The 17,043-nt window shown below is 35.7% G+C and overlaps 3 protein-coding genes across 7 annotated transcripts in view; 1 reads left to right on the top strand and 2 right to left on the bottom strand.

The window, feature by feature from the left end:
• Positions 1-464: 464 nt before the first annotated feature.
• Positions 465-2,988, bottom strand: LOC128680128 (trypsin delta-like). Its single transcript, XM_064436729.1, has 6 exons — positions 2,973-2,988; positions 2,706-2,883; positions 2,160-2,276; positions 1,736-1,874; positions 1,206-1,314; positions 465-840 (listed from the first exon to the last, which is right to left on the bottom strand). The coding sequence occupies exons 1-6, from the start codon at positions 2,986-2,988 to the stop codon at positions 599-601; spliced, it is 801 nt and encodes a 266-aa protein (XP_064292799.1). The 3' UTR covers positions 465-598.
• Positions 2,989-4,053: 1,065 nt separating this feature from the next.
• On the bottom strand, positions 4,054-7,513 carry LOC128680107 (trypsin delta-like). Of its 2 annotated transcripts, none has more exons than XM_053762913.1 (6): positions 7,438-7,513; positions 6,295-6,472; positions 5,749-5,865; positions 5,325-5,463; positions 4,795-4,903; positions 4,054-4,401 (listed from the first exon to the last, which is right to left on the bottom strand). In XM_053762913.1, the coding sequence occupies exons 1-6, from the start codon at positions 7,502-7,504 to the stop codon at positions 4,160-4,162; spliced, it is 852 nt and encodes a 283-aa protein (XP_053618888.1). In that variant the 5' UTR covers positions 7,505-7,513; the 3' UTR covers positions 4,054-4,159. The 2 variants fall into 2 exon arrangements, with proteins under 2 accessions (XP_053618888.1, XP_053618889.1); XM_053762914.1 differs by lacking the exon at positions 7,438-7,513 and adding an exon at positions 6,658-6,765.
• Positions 7,514-9,884: 2,371 nt separating this feature from the next.
• cher (cheerio) overlaps positions 9,885-17,043 on the top strand; it is a 72,345-nt gene continuing 65,186 nt past the window's right edge. The window contains exon 1 of one of the 4 annotated variants that reach the window (XM_053762880.2): positions 9,885-10,165. The gene's annotated coding sequence lies outside the window, so the exon portion shown is untranslated. Of the gene's footprint in view, positions 10,273-17,043 lie in introns of all 4 variants that reach the window. The other 3 variants (XM_053762882.2, XM_053762883.1, XM_053762884.1) reach the window with 3 other exon arrangements.

Here is a 17,043-nt window from a genome sequence, read left to right on the forward strand (position 1 = left end):
GACCACCGAGCTTGTAAATTAATTTAAATATTAATATGTTAGTTTTAAAATGAATGAAAAATGCAATAATTTGTGCCTTGTGTAATCGATGTCTTGCCTATTCAAGATAATTATTATATATGAAATGAATATGTCGCCGTGTAAATAACATATCCAAAGATAAGAAACATCTATTATACTGATGTGTTGCTATCGTAGTAACGTGCAGTCAATGGCAATTTTTGAACTTAGTTGTAAGAATTATCATGAAATAATTCCACAGATTTACTCAATAAATATTATTTTTATTTAAAACTGGATTTTTACTTAAAAACGTTTTATCCATAGGCCCTTATGTTACAATTTATTTTAAAGCTTATCCAAAGATAGATCTGTTTTCATGACTTTACAAAATAATGCATTAAAATCGTGTACTTTAATTATTTTATTTTTTTACAATTTCAAAGTAGCAATTTCTTATCTTTTGCACAAAATGCAATACATATTTTTCTAAAAAAAAAATATATTTACAATTCTCAACATAAAACATTAATATTTACACCAATATAAACCCAGCAGTGTTAAAACTAAACCAAGCAAACCCAATCCTAACTTATCTTCAGTAACTCCCCTGCTCGGCAACCCTAACATACGGCACACTATCCACATCGCCAACCCTAGACGCGGCCACCTCTATTATCCAGTTAGTATATCTGTCAATCCTAGCGAAGACGTCAGGCTTGTCGTCGCCGCAGCCGTCGTAGTAGGACGACAGGCCCACTAGGGTCTCGCCTATGACCATGGGAGCCCCGGAGTCCCCGACGCATACACTGCGGCCTGGTGCGGCTGCGCAGATTACGGCTGGAAAAACATTGTGGAAATAAGAAAAAAATATGGTAAACAGCCGTGATAAATGTATGTTATTATGTAATGTGTTGCATGCATGTATTGTTAGTGCTTTAGAACGTTAGCGTTTAGTTTCGATAGGATACGAGTACATGGACAATATTTATGTCATTTAATGGCGACGTTAGGTATATTACACCGTAGACAAGAGCAATAATTTGCAAGAAAAATAACTATCCAGTCTATGAAGCAGGTACGTAATTTGTAAACTGTCCATGAAGCAAAATGCCAAATTGTTAAATGGCTTCTCAGATTGCGTTTGGCGTAAAAATACTTGACATATTTCAGTAATTTTGTGAGATTGCATAAGTAAAACTTACGGTCTCCGATGGTGACCGCGTTGGAGCCCGAGAAGATGGCTTGACATTCATCAAGCGGGAGTTTGTTCATGTTCACCGTCTGCAGGGTGTCCAGTTGGGGGCCAGTTTCCTGGAACAAGGAATTAGTCACGGTTTGTACTGATTGAGGTTGATGATGATAACTAAATATTGAAGTCGTTTAAAGTCTGACAAGAATGAGCAAAAAACGGATTGTTAACGAGCTAATTTTTTTTGTCATTGCAATACCAAATAGAATTTTTATCTACCAATAATTGGTTGATAAACATCCAGTGTTGCCAGCAAACAGGAGACAGAGCTCTCGTTTATTCAGTTTCTTGACAGACCTGTACTTAGTTACCTGGAAGAATTATATATTCTGTGACTTAGATGCAAAGTAAATATCGATTATCCCTGATTGGCATTATTAACGCTGGTGACAATTTCGTCTTTGAAACGCCGTCGATCAACTGTGTAACTGTGATATTAGTATGAATTGATGTGAATTCTTTGTTTATAAATGGGATACTCACAGATTCGAATCCCCAGCTCACGATTTTGAGCTCATAGCCGTCTGGGATGAAGGTGTCTTGCGGCGGTATATACAGCACTCCAATGGTGTCTGTGATGCCCAGGGGACTGTCCAGAACAGCGATGGCGATATCTCCAGCTCTAGAATTAAATCAAACAGCGGTGTCAACTTTTAAGTGTTACGAAAAGGATTCAAACTAGAAGACTTACCATGAAACATATAAACACGTGGCACGTGATTGCGTCCACACGTTTTTATTTTTTAAGGGACTTTTAGGTATGTCTTAACCACTGAACTACCACCATTTCATTTAGTTATATTAAAAAGTTAGCTAACTAAATACGAAATAAGAAAAGTTCTTTAAAAATCTAGAACAAGCCTTTGATTATTTTCAAAAAATGGTCCTTTAATAAAGTAGCATTTACCTAGGAGCCTCGACATATTCGGGGTGTTTGATGACGTCACGAATGCTGCGCAGGGTGCCCCCCGACATGCTGTACGTGGATCCAGCTCGCACCAGCATGTTGGCGATCACTGCTTGTCTGTTGAAGCAAGTGACATCAACTATATACATAATTTGCGTTGAGTTTCTTTAAAAGTTGAATTGAAAGAAAAAGTTAGGTAGACATAACTTATATGTCTCCTTATGTACATACATATATCTACTCACATATGTTGTACTTTTTACGGGTTTTTGTTAATAAGGTTGGTTAACATTAAAAAAAAATTGAGGTAAATACATTTAATTTTTATTTCATTCAGTAACTGTTGTATTATGTAATTTGTTTGAAATAAGAAAACACCTTTTTATTTTTCACTTTCCTATTTCCAGTCTCTTGTATCCTCTTTCCTCAAGTTTACAATTTAGAGATCTTAAATGCAAGAGTGAATAGGCATTTTGAACTTTTATACACACCTCATAGACCTCACTTTTGCTTTACCAGCAGGCCAAAAAAATATTAATAACTCACGTGAAACAGTATCCTGTGGTAAGCACATGGAATGAAGACACCAGCGAGCCCACACATCTCTGGATCCAAATCTGGGGTCCAGGGTAGTAGTACACCAGGGACACGATGAACGGGAACTCCTGGATGGTGGTGGGGGTCCCCCCCACTAAGCGGGGCTCGGGCGCCCGTGTCGCATTGCCTGGGGGGATTTATTTGATGTAAGTATCTACTCAATCTAGAGTTATATATAAAAATACAGGTTAGTCATAATCACATCAAAAAAATAACAAAAAATTGTCTCCATATACTACATTTAGGTTGTACACTTTTCAAAAGTAGTGTAACCTAACCAAAATGATTTTATTTCATTACTATAGATTTTAACATAACATTGATTTTAAAAAATAGTAAATTCATAATATTCTTTATCCCTTTTCATAATATTCTTATCCAGACTCAAAAATTGCGTAGGTCTCTGTATACTTAATTGTATCTAAAAAATAAAACGGCAACTTGCCTTTAGTATGTAATTTGCTCAACTTAAATAAGATAAATCGTTCTAATTTAGTTTTATATATTACTTACCGTATATATTTTGATATTGTGTCTAATTGGTCACAAATATTTGACTTAATCATGATGTTAACATTTTATTAAGGAATTATATTAGAATGCAGCATAATAATTAGATAAAATTTAAATTTTATAACGTTAAGATTTTATAAAATAAGTTTATATATCTTTAATGGATCTAGAAGATTTTTTACAAAAATCATTGTTTTTATAAGAAGCAGAAAAAAATATCGACTGACTAAGCCTGTAATTATAAATCCAATTTTATGGATTGACTTCTAATAAATCAAATATTTAATTCATGAACGGGACCACCGAGCTTGTAAATTAATTTAAATATTAATATGTTAGTTTTAAAATGAATGAAAAATGCAATAATTTGTGCCTTGTGTAATCGATGTCTTGCCTATTCAAGATAATTATTATATATGAAATGAATATGTCGCCGTGTAAATAACATATCCAAAGATAAGAAACATCTATTATACTGATGTGTTGCTATCGTAGTAACGTGCAGTCAATGGCAATTTTTGAACTTAGTTGTAAGAATTATCATGAAATAATTCCACAGATTTACTCAATAAATATTATTTTTATTTAAAACTGGATTTTTACTTTAAAACGTTTTATCCATAGGCCCTTATGTTACAATTTATTTTAAAGCTTATCCAAAGATAGATCTGTTTTCATGACTTTACAAAATAATGCATTAAAATCGTGTACTTTAATTATTTTTTTACAATTTCAAAGTTGCAATTTCTTATCTTTTTCACAAAATGCAATACATATTTTTCTAAAAAAAAATTATATTTACAATTCTCAACATAAAACATTAATATTTACACCAATATAAACCCAGCAGTGTTAAAACTAAACCAAGCAAACCCAATCCTAACTTATCTTCAGTAACTCCCCTGCTCGGCAACCCTAACATACGGCACACTATCCACATCGCCAACCCTAGACGCGGCCACCTCTATGATCCAGTTAGTATATCTGTCAATCCTGGCGAAGACGTCAGGCTTGTCGTCGCCGCAGCCGTCGTAGTAGGACGACAGGCCCACTAGGGTCTCGCCTATGACCATGGGAGCCCCGGAGTCCCCGACGCATACACTACGGCCTGGTGCGGCTGCGCAGATTACGGCTGGAAAAACATTGTGGAAATAAGAAAAAAATATGATAAACAGCCGTGATAAATGTATGTTATTATGTAATGTGTTGCATGCATGTATTGTTAGTGCTTTAGAACGTTAGCGACCCAAGCGTTTAGTTTCGATAGGATACGAGTACATGGACAATATTTATGTCATTTAATGGCGACGTTAGGTACATTATACCGTAGACAGGAGCAATAATTTGCAAGAAAAATAACTATCCAGATCATATCGTTTAAATCAGTCTATGAAGCAGGTACGTAATTTGTAAACTGTCCATGAAGCAAAATGCCAAATTGTTAAATGGCTTCTCAGATTGCGTTTGGCGTAAAAATACTTGACATATTTCAGTAATTTTGTGAGATTGCATAAGTAAAACTTACGGTCTCCGATGGTGACCGCGTTGGAGCCCGAGAAGATGGCTTGACATTCATCAAGCGGGAGTTTGTTCATGTTCACCGTCTGCAGGGTGTCCAGTTGGGGGCCAGTTTCCTGGAACAAGGAATTAGTCACGGTTTGTACTGATTGAGGTTGATGATGATAACTAAATATTGAAGTCGTTTAAAGTCTGACAAGAAAGTGCAAAAAACGGATTGTTAACGAGCTAATTTTTTTTGTCATTGCAATACCAAATAGAATTTTTATCTACCAATAATTGGTTGATAAACATCCAGTGTTGCCAGCAAACAGGAGACAGAGCTCTCGTTTATTCAGTTTCTTGACAGACCTGTACTTAGTTACCTGGAAGAATTATATATTCTGTGACTTAGATGCAAAGTAAATATCGATTATCCCTGATTGGCATTATTAACGCTGGTGACAATTTCGTCTTTGAAACGCCGTCGATCAACTGTGTAACTGTGATATTAGTATGAATTGATGTGAATTCTTTGTTTATAAATGGGATACTCACAGATTCGAATCCCCAGCTCACGATTTTGAGCTCATAGCCGTCTGGGATGAAGGTGTCTTGCGGCGGTATATACAGCACTCCAATGGTGTCTGTGATGCCCAGGGGACTGTCCAGAACAGCGATGGCGATATCTCCAGCTCTAGAATTAAATCAAACAGCGGTGTCAACTTTTAAGTGTTACGAAAAGGATTCAAACTAGAAGACTTACCATGAAACATATAAACACGTGGCACGTGATTGCGTCCACACGTTTTTATTTTTTAAGGGACTTTTAGGTATGTCTTAACCACTGAACTACCACCATTTCATTTAGTTATATTAAAAAGTTAGCTAACTAATTACGAAATAAGAAAAGTTCTTTAAAAATCTAGAACAAGCCTTTGATTATTTTCAAAAAATGGTCCTTTAATAAAGTAGCATTTACCTAGGAGCCTCGACATATTCGGGGTGTTTGATGACGTCACGAATGCTGCGCAGGGTGCCCCCCGACATGCTGTACGTGGATCCAGCTCGCACCAGCATGTTGGCGATCACTGCTTGTCTGTTGAAGCAAGTGACATCAACTATATACATAATTTGCGTTGAGTTTCTTTAAAAGTTGAATTGAAAGAAAAAGTTAGGTAGACATAACTTATATGTCTCCTTATGTACATACATATATCTACTCACATATGTTGTACTTTTTACGGGTTTTTGTTAATAAGGTTGGTTAACATTAAAAAAAAATTGAGGTAAATACATTTAATTTTTATTTCATTCAGTAACTGTTGTATTATGTAATTTGTTTGAAATAAGAAAACACCTTTTTATTTTTCACTTTCCTATTTCCAGTCTCTTGTATCCTCTTTCCTCAAGTTTACAATTTAGAGATCTTAAATGCAAGAGTGAATAGGCATTTTGAACTTTTATACACACCTCATAGACCTCACTTTTGCTTTACCAGCAGGCCAAAAAAATATTAATAACTCACGTGAAACAGTATCCTGTGGTAAGCACATGGAATGAAGACACCAGCGAGCCCACACATCTCTGGATCCAAATCTGGGGTCCAGGGTAGTAGTACACCAGGGACACGATGAACGGGAACTCCTGGATGGTGGTGGGGGTCCCCCCCACTAAGCGGGGCTCGGGCGCCCGTGTCGCATTGCCTGGGGGGATTTATTTGATGTAAGTATCTACTCAATCTAGAGTTATACATAAAAATACAGGTTAGTCATAATCACATCAAAAAAATAACAAAAAATTGTCTCCATATACTACATTTAGGTTGTACACTTTTCAAAACTAGAAAGTTTAGGCACAGACAGAAGCGTAGTGATATTTAGGTACATACCAATCGCTAAAATAGCTAAGATCACAAAAAAATTAAGTGACATTTTGAAATCGATGAAATCTAAAAATAAACTAATTGGACACCTGTACGGATTGTAACAGGAATATTTATAATATTTAAAAACTTAGACCAAGATAAAATTACATACAGGGAGTGTGCTAGTATTTTTACTAAATAAGTATTATTATTTTACTACTAAAAACACTATCCGAGGTAATGACATTTAAAATTTAAGAGTTAGCTATGTGTTATTCCAGTTTATATTCCACCCGTGTACCAAATTTCATAATAATCTTCCAGTACTTTCGCATTTATAATATTGGCAGATAAAAAATACGATCATTTCGTGGATTTTCAGTGCATGATTATGATTACGATAATTTAAAATCAATCTTGAATTCTTGGCAATAGAATATTATGAAAAGTTTATGTAAATGTTAATTCAACCCATTATTTGACCTTAAAATTGTACATAGAATGTTTATTATGTACTTATAGATACATTTGTAGTTATTCAATCCAGTTTGATAAAATTAGATGTATTTCCATTGAATTGTCTGTAATTAAACTAACACTTTGACAGGTCAGAAAACTCGTAGGATCTTTTCTTGGGTTTGAATACTTTTTCCTGTTAAAATTACATAGATAAAATAAATTGAGCACACGCTATATAAATTCTAAATATGGATCCTGATTATAGTCACATCCAATCTGGCACGTATACGTTATCTATTATTAAATTACTAAAACATGATTACTTAAAAAATTATGATTTATTACGCCGGCTGCACACTATCGCGGACCAGTTTGCCGAATTTAACGGATTTAGCATACATAGCATTTTCATTACGTTAAATAAATACACTCATGCACACTACGTAATGTTTAGGAATTCGCGTCGGCATCTGTCCGAGTTCGGCTATAGTGTGTAGTGTAGATGGCGTACCTAATTAAAGTGTCTCTGGCTACGGTACATAAAAGAGTGGGTCTTAGTTGGCTTCCCAATAAAAGGCATAGATATAGGTATATCCACAGACTTATATAATAATTTCGAAACAAATGTGGCTTATGTATGTGCCTCTGATGCCGGATTCTATCGACAAACAGGTCGCCAAACTTTAGATTCGACGTGCATTGTTGGTTTTTCCTTGCGGTAAATAAGTGATTTTCAACGTCGGAATTTGATCGATTTGATAAAATATTCAGGATAAATGTATTTAACTATGCATGTATACCTATGTATATGTACGTACGGACTTTTTAACAAGTCGTTAAATATTATTTAATTGAGAAATTCGATAACAGATGGCGTATTTAAAAATATATTTTTCGGTGTCATCTCGTCGCCAGATGTCTATATTTACGCTCCCAAACTAACCACAAACTCGGACAGATGCCGACGCGAATGTATAAACGTTGCGTAATTTGTATGATAGCTTTTATTTACCGCAATAAAAAACCAGCAATCTATGCCGAATGCACTGAAATTTTGCGAACTGTTTCGCGATAATGTATAGGCGGCATATCAGTTAATCTAGCCACCCCGATTGGGAGATCAAGAATTCGAGTCGTCACAGATACAGGGTAACGTCTTTATCTATCAAAACTTGAAGGCTACGCTTCACTGTACGCGTACGGTGGTATTAAATGACAGACGACGTCTTGAAAATAATAAAATTATAGCCATCATATTAAAAACAAGCCACCAGAGTATTCAAAAACAAGAAATCCTTGAACTTTTCAATCATTGCCAAGATTTGGTCTCATCTAGCACATAGCGGTAGACAGAGACAACATTATATTACAGCAATTAATTTTGTGTAGATGTGCGAAAAGCGTAGCTATTGAGTAGAAAATAATATATCGCAAATTTCGTTTAGAGACTTGAAAATATCTTCAACTATGCCGAAATGGAGACGAAAATGTAGGAAAGTGCACCATGGGCTCCGACGCTCAATGGGTAAACCAACCGGGAAAATATCAGAGAGAGAGAAAGAGAGAACGTTCAGCCTTTTTAATGAAAAATTGAGCTTTCAATATGTATAATCTTCTGGGTGGATGACGATGATAATGACGAATTAGTGGATGACGACTTCTGGTGAATGAATGGGTCCATAATTGTATCTATTATGTAGGTATAAGAAAGATCTGTTAATTATAATAAGGATGCAAATATAGAATTGAGCTTCATCGAGATAAATCACAGTGCCCATTATCTGTAATAAATATTGAAACAATTGATCTTTTCGCGTCGCATCGCTCCGATTTGTCGCAATGAGAACCGATGTGGTTATGTAAGAAACAATTATTAAGCTTCTGGGCGTGTGGATACCAGCGCAGAATGAGAAACCACTTCATCTCCTCCCGAGAACATCGTACGAGGCAACTAAGGGATAAAATAAAATAATTGAGAGGCAACAACAGTGTCCCAATAGAGACTGCTTGATGTGAATCAAGCAGTCGGCTGGTATTAAAATCATAGACAAAATTTACAGGATTTGTTTAAGTGAACCGTTTAAAAGTTAGGAGAAAGACATAGCTTTAAAAGTACTATTTTAAAACTTTGACCGAGTGACCTGCTTTCCTCAGAAAAAAAGTAAAAGGAGAAAAAAATAAGCTAATTTTAAGATTAAAGATAAAGATACAAATATATAGGTAGTTAATCTTTAAATGTAAAGTTAATGCAACTTGAGTATATAATAATATGAAATTGATAATATGATAATATGAAATTATCTGTACATTTTATTAATGATCATTCCTTGTACTTACAATCCGGTTTCATTATCCGTTTTTTTCTATTTAGATTTTTACGAGTGACAACGAGATAATCAGTGCGATGATTATCCCGATTTTAACTATAATCCTACATATATTATAAATGCGAAAGTTTGTAAGGATGTAGGCATGTTTGTACACTTTCACGCAATATCTACTGGACCGATTGTTATAAAATTGGGTACACGGGTAGAATAACGAGGAACACATAGGGTACTTTTTGTCTTGAAATTTCCGCGGCAGCGAAGCCCCAGGGCGCAGCTAGTATATTGTATGCGAGTTAAGCTCAGTTGCCCAACTACAATATGAAATGCACTTTTCTCAAGCAGACCTTCAGTCATTCATCAACCGGCAAACATGTCGTCATTGCAATCAGACGGCGAATTGTGTAACTCCATTAACGCATTTAGTAAGCGTTATAAACCTCAACATGACTTATGAGCCGGTCCAAAATACATCGGCCGGCGTTTCCACCGTGCCACCAAAATTTATACCAACATGAACCGTCTTAGTCACGAATATTAGGCGGCCGGGAACGCTTACTCCGGCGATAAAAATTCCACCAGCTGAAATACAAACTTATAATCCAGATTATAATTATATGACTAGCTATATTGGCGCTGTTTTGTTCTAGACGCCAATATCCATTGTCGCGTCCGACGCGAAACTTGACGTTTCGCGCGCTTTCTCTACCCGCCATCTTGACGGCATTTTTCGAGTTTTCCCGGAAGTAAGTGCAAAGGAATATAATTTTTAACATCCAAAATTTGTTGTGCTTATTTTTAAGTGTCGTGAGAGTGACTTCTATTTCTCATCCTACATTTCATCAGCAGTAAGGTAAGGTGATATATGTTATAAGAAGATGAATGAATACGAGCGAAAATTAAGAGATTTTTCATTGAATCGTGACAGACCGATGCGTTTTAGCACGGACTTTTGGCAAAATTGTTCAAATGTGCTCGCAAACTAATTATTACGCAGAAAGACATTAAATTGGGCTTGGCAGAGCTGGATTTCATATAAGTTAAGAGAAATATTAAACGCTGTCCGTTGCAGATTCGAATATGTCAGCTTGTGATGTAATCTGAGGATGAAATCTGCTATTTTTGGATTTGCTACAAAATCGTTACTTTCAATTTAACACTCGTGATCAGTCGTGGGCCGATTTCTATTAATATTAGGTATTTTTATTTTTAATTTTATTCGTCGCAGCTAAATGAGACGTGACTCATGTGAAATGAATTAATGACATATCTAATTACGAGTTGTATAAATAAGGTACCTATGATACTAGTGCCCATAAACTTCGAAGATGACCAGCACACAGACAAACAATAAATTATTGCGGATAGCAACATTGTCTTGTTTGTCTATGGCTAAAACATCAGAATTAAGTTATGGAATCTCTCTTATCCTTACACTTGGTTTCATTCGTTGCTGTGACGTTCCAAAACTCTGGGATCACCGTAAAAATCACCTTAAAATGTTTAAAAAAGTTTCGACTATAAAATGTGTTACTTACTAAAATTTATTAAATAAAACTAGTATTAAGTTTTTTGAATAAATAATTCCATAAATCCATCGGTATACGAAACTTAAATTGCTAATGTTTTTTTGGTTTCACTGAGAAACTGCAATTACCTTGACAAATCATGCCAGATAAAGGATATTATTAAAAATTATTATAGCTATTTTTTATTATACTAAGGGTGAGTTGCACCGTCAACTTTGACGTTGATTTTAACCGGTGCGCCGCTTACGTTTAGACAAAATTATGTACTTTGCGTTTTTCTGCTCACGTTATAGTTAAAGTTATAGTTGACGGTGGGTATTACTATTAAAATATGCGAATGCAACTCGGACTTGGCCAGTTTCAGTACTTATCATGACTTCTATCATTTTATAGGTACTTCACTAACACATTCAACTGCAAAATCGTAACTGAGTCTAAACAAAATTAGAATATTTTATGTTCTAATATATTATTGTGCATGTCTGTCTGGCTCCTTAATTAATTACTGGTATGTGGGACAAGGATAGCGGACATTTCGTTTTAGCTATTTTAACGGGATTTCTGCTAACTACGAGTATTATTGTGAAAGAATTAGAGCGTTATGTCTGAAAATGTCGTGTGTGATAAAATATTATGCTCTAAAGCCAACGATTATACGACTACCTAGATAGGTAAAGGAGATTGCTGGCAATAACTGGATAAGAATGACCCGGGACACACAGCAGACAGAAGGTTGGTACCCGGAAGGAGGTCCACGATGATGCTATGATTTTATCACTCTATAGCATTATCCCAGGACTTCCTTTACGTGGTAAATTACATAACATACTACATTACATACTACCTGACGAGCTCGGTAGCGCATTGGTAAAGTTCTTGCCACTGAACCGAGAGGTCCCGGGTTCGATCCCCGGTCGGGTCATGATGGAAAATGATCTTTTTCTGATTGACCCGGGTCTTGGATGTTTATATATATATGTACTTGTTATAAAATATAGTATCGTTGAGTTAGTATCCCATAACACAAGTCTCGAACTTACTTTGGGGCTAGCTCAATCTGTCTGATTTGTCCTAATATATTTATTTATTTATTTATTTATTTATTTATTTATTTACATACTTGTCTCTCTCGTAAATGTTGCTAAATAAATACATACCTCCTGAAACATAGGTACATATATATAAAGAGTGGGTTTTACAAGCGGTGCAAGGCTGTGGCCCATTATCCACTGTCTCGCGGTGAAAAGGGCACCAGTTTTCTTACAAGAATATTAATTTTCTTTTACTAGTGCTGTTTACAATATAATGAATTATAAAAGAAATTGCAATTTCACATATTTAACTGAAATTCAAAATAAGATATAGTTCTATCACTATATCTTTTTTTTTTCGAATTAAATTTGCTTATGCTTATATATTGAGAAAATTCGTAGCGTTCGTCCATAGGTGCGGTGACCACTTTCCATTACGTAGGCGTCATGCCTGTTTGCCTGCTTGGTATGGTAGTATAAAAAAATATTAATTTCTGCCTTTTTTAGCCCACTGAGCATAGACAGTAGGTAGTAGTAACTACAATGTGGATTATATACTCTGAGATATTCATTCTTCTAAAGGGTGTTTCACGCCTGCTGATAAATATCTGATGGCCTATTATGTGACATATCGAACAGATAGCGTTAACAATTGAATAAAGGCGACCTAGGTGGCGCAGTGGTAAAGTGCTTGCTTCTGAACCTAGAGGTCCCGGGTTCGATCCCCGGTCGGGTCATGATGGAAAATGATATTTTTCTGATTGGCCCGGGCCTTGGATGTTTATCTATATATGTATTTGTTATAAAATATAGTATCGTTGATATTAGCATCCCATAACGCAAGTCTAGAACTTACTTTGGGGCTAGCTCAATCTGTGTGATTTGTCCTAATATAATTATAAGTAATTATGATATAATAAGTTATAAAATACTAGCGTCCCGTCCCGACTTCACTCGGATAAAAAAAATAATAATATATATACTCCTAAACCTTCCTCAGGAATCACTATATCTATTGACGAAAATCTCATGAAACTCCGTGCTTTATTTTTGAGTTTATCGCGAACAGACAGACATAGAGATAGACGCGGTAGACCACTTTGTATTATAATATGCAAGGATATATCAGAAAATGGTCGAACAAGCCCTAAATCCTTTTATACTGATAGCCCAATAATTCGACTGTTACATTGTATGACATACAAATCATTGTCGGGGTCCTGTTTGAATCGGAGTGCCACTTCTTGTACACACACATAAATAACTACGCTAGATATAAATCTAACGTGCATGTAATGTTCTGGCTTGGCGCTATTCTGATTTATAACATAGGGGCCGTACCCTCACGATTCTGTATCTAGGTTTCTAGTCAAAACGACAAGTCATAATTGAGATTGCGGTGAATTTATTATGCGATAATGCTTGTACTTCTGAACTAATTGGGCTATTGAGAAATCATAGCAGTTTTGATATTCTGTGTGTCAGGTTTCCCAGCGTGCTCGAGTCCAGACTCGACCATCTTCTCTGTCACGTCCTGCCCGGGCAGAAAGTGGTGATGATGATACGATATCATCGTGTCCATGGCCGTGCTGTAAACCGTTGAGGAGTTCCGTCGTTGAGAGCCGATCCTGGGTGCACCATCAGGTCATGCTTATCATAAATAGTGTATTGTCATTTGAATTTGTAGCGATCATGATGGTAGGAACAAAAAAAAAATGCATTTTTACGTGACTCATACTAGTTTAAAGGTGAATAAAACAGTAAAAGTACGGAAAACAAGTCTGATGACATGCAGAGAGCCGTCAGGCGTCGACATAAAACCCGCTTATAAATAAACCGAGCCACGTGACGCTTCTGTTAATTAAGATGGCGGGAAAATTCTTATCGGATCCACGTTATTTCTGTGCGACAAAAAATATTTTTGGGTTTTTGACGAGACTTAGCTTTGTCAACGACTAAATTAGGGAATATTCATTAATATGTAGTTTAGTAGGGACGGGAAGTAGGTACGAGTTAACTAATTAAAGCTATGGTATTGTTTTTTTAGTTCAGGCGTCATTCATTCTTCATCATTCATCATTCATTCCAACAACTATTTTGTGAATATCATTCATCCGTTGAACTGAACGGAATCAAAATATACTTGGAAGTCATCAATGTTCGTTAGCCGTCTGCCTGTCCGTCTGTCTGATTTATATACAGGCATATATTACGATTTCTATTCATATCACACTGATTTATTGGGAATAGGCTCGATGAAAGTTGAATTTATTCAATGTCGGAATGTCAACGTAATATTGTCTCGTATTTAAATTCAACAAGAATATCCCACTGGTATTATAAATGCGTAAGTTTGTGAGGATGTATGTATGTTTGTTACTTGTCGTTAAACGTTACTGTTTGTCGATAAATGTCGTTGCCTAGGGTCGGCTTTCCTACTTTTTCTTCTCCATTTCACACGGTTTTTGGCATAGTTGTCAGACCATTAGCACGGGACGTGTCGGGTTCGTCCCTTCAAGCTAAATATATTTTTTTAAGAAACCCTTTACTCCGATGTAGCAGGCATCCCATACTTTCGCATTTATTACATTATTAAGACATGTTTAATTTTCAGAATGCAACTCAAACTACATTTATTCAAGACCCACATTTGTTTACTGAGGTTTTTAAAGAAAAGGCTGCGGTGAATTTGTTGCGCCGCTTCTTTTTCACCTGTTTTGTAAGTCGGCAGTAGATTAGTTTTAAATAATTTTTTGACGTCAATAAGTGATGTATATCATCTCAAGTTGAATAAATAATCTTGATTTTGAATTTCACTGACAAATACCAACATACCTACAATGCAGCGGACAGACTGACACAAGTGTATTATAATTAGGTGCATAAGCGATACATCACAAACACGTGTGCTATAAAATGCAACGGGGTTTCACGCGTTTTATTGTTTATTTTTAAACATACTAAATATAATCTAAATGTCCATACAATATTAAATACAAGTGCGTTTGTTTGTCATGTCAAAACAGAGTATTGGATTGAGGTGATTTTTGGTTCTATATTAAAACTAGCTTTCGCCCGCGTGAATTTCATAGCAAAATCTCAGTAATTTTTTTATCGCGTACTCTGTAAGATTGGTAAACATATATTATTCAAATTCGCATTTTTTCTCGTCTTTAGTTTAATTTTCTGTTTCCCGCTGCGTGTCTCGTCCCGCAAACTTGTCCAATCCCGCGTCCTGCTATGTAATGTAAAGTAGATATCCCGTACCGTTTCCTACATATTGTGCCATCATGTTTTTTGCAATGTGTCCCGTCCTGTTTCCCACTACGTGTCTCCTTCCCATTTCCCGCTCCTACTCCCACTCATGCTTTCTGCAACGCGTTCCGTCCTATTTTCCATGACGTTTTACGTCCTGGTTTTTTATTAACCACAAACATAGATTAAACATTTTTTTGTATTTACTAGCTTTTTATCTTGAAAATTGTATTAAGTCCCATACAATATTTCACCCCCCTTATGAAGGGGTTGAGGGTTAATTTTCAGAAAAATCTGAAACACGTATTCATTACTTCGTTGTAAACAACCAAAATCCAAATTTTCAAGTCACTAACTTTAACGGTGTAGAACCTGCATATTTACAGTTTTTCACCCCTATCACCCCCTTCGGAGTAGAATTTCCAAAAATCCTCTCTTAGTGCTCACCTACATGCCAAATTTCAGCTTCCCGCCCAGCAGTTTCGGGTGTATGTTGTCTGTCAGTCAGTCTGTCACTCGGAAGAGTTTTATACTGATATATAGATACATACTGCGCCCATTATATCTATATCAGACCTTAATCGATAAAAACAATTTGTTTATATTCTGTTTCTACAAAATTTTAAAGTAAATCGGCTATTTTAATTTTCCTACAGGACCCCCTCACTTTTCGGGATGAAATGTCTATAGGATGTTAACCCGGGATTCCGAAGAATTTTTGATTCATAATTAGTTTTTCAAATATTCTACGGGAACTTGACCATTTACCGGGATGAAATGTATCTAATTTTCTTACAGGACCCTCCTCATTTTTAGGGATGAAATATCTATAAGATGTTAACCCGGGATTCCGAGGCATTTTTGATTCATAATTAGTTTTTCAATTATCCTACGGGAACCTGACTATTTACCGGGATGAAATGTATCTAAGATGTTAACCCGGCATATAAGGTACCTACATACCAAATTTCAAGCAAATCGGTCCAATAGGTTTCGAGTGTTGCGCGTTCGGACAGACAGACAGACAGACAGACAAAAATTTTCAAAACTATATTTTCGTCATCTATATCAGTAACTAAGTATATTATACCATGAAGAATTAAATTGTAAAGTGATATTAATGTGTTATAAGATAGAGTGTTACATGCTAATAGTAAATATATATATTACCATTTACAAAGGAGTCATAACTTATAACAAGGTATTCTAACAAAAATTAGTGCAAAGACGGACTTATCGCAAATAAAATTCAAATAGGTTCATTCATAGCCGTAGATACAGCGCACGTGTGAATTGGCTTATAGTTTAACCAAAGTGCAGTCGAAATGTGAATATAGGAATGGGGCTGATGACCCAATTCTCAAAATATCGCGTTTAGCTCTGAATAACATTATTGTTTTGCAGTGTCGTCGCAGCAACGACGTTATCAACAGCATTTGCAACAGGAACAAAAGTGATATTGACCAGTGACTGAAGTCACTGAAGTGAGCGGTCTACAGACCAGAGGGCTTACCATTAACGCGATCCACTTTGAAAACTAAACTGATCTGCATCGCAAATTTGTACCATCGAGTTAATTTTTGGTACGAATAGGTACGATTTCTTTTAGGTTCCTAAATTAAACTGAGTTGCATTGGAATCGTTCCGTAATAGTTGATGGTATGGTTGCGTATATGTATGCAGTTTGTCGAAAAGAATTGCTATTTATTGAATCTGTTTGTGGTAGTTTGCATGTTTCTCATTTATTTATTTTTGCAACCGATATTCGATGGAACATATCATATTTATCATATAGGCACAGCCTTCATC

Source organism: Plodia interpunctella, chromosome 23 (genome assembly GCF_027563975.2).
Source record: "Plodia interpunctella isolate USDA-ARS_2022_Savannah chromosome 23, ilPloInte3.2, whole genome shotgun sequence".
Taxonomy (NCBI): Eukaryota; Metazoa; Arthropoda; class Insecta; order Lepidoptera; family Pyralidae; genus Plodia; species Plodia interpunctella.

Coding starts and splice junctions, on each gene's coding strand:
- LOC128680128 (XM_064436729.1), bottom strand. Junction 1,875..2,159: donor GAATATGTCGAGGCTCCTAG/GTAAATGCTACT, acceptor ATTTAATTCTAG/AGCTGGAGATATCGCCATCG. Junction 1,315..1,735: donor TGAGCTGGGGATTCGAATCT/GTGAGTATCCCA, acceptor TCCTTGTTCCAG/GAAACTGGCCCCCAACTGGA.
- LOC128680107 (XM_053762913.1), bottom strand. CDS start 7,504: ATGAAAATGCTATGTATGCTAAATCCGTTAAATTCGGCAAACTGGTCC. Junction 4,904..5,324: donor TGAGCTGGGGATTCGAATCT/GTGAGTATCCCA, acceptor TCCTTGTTCCAG/GAAACTGGCCCCCAACTGGA. Junction 4,402..4,794: donor CGCGGTCACCATCGGAGACC/GTAAGTTTTACT, acceptor ATGTTTTTCCAG/CCGTAATCTGCGCAGCCGCA.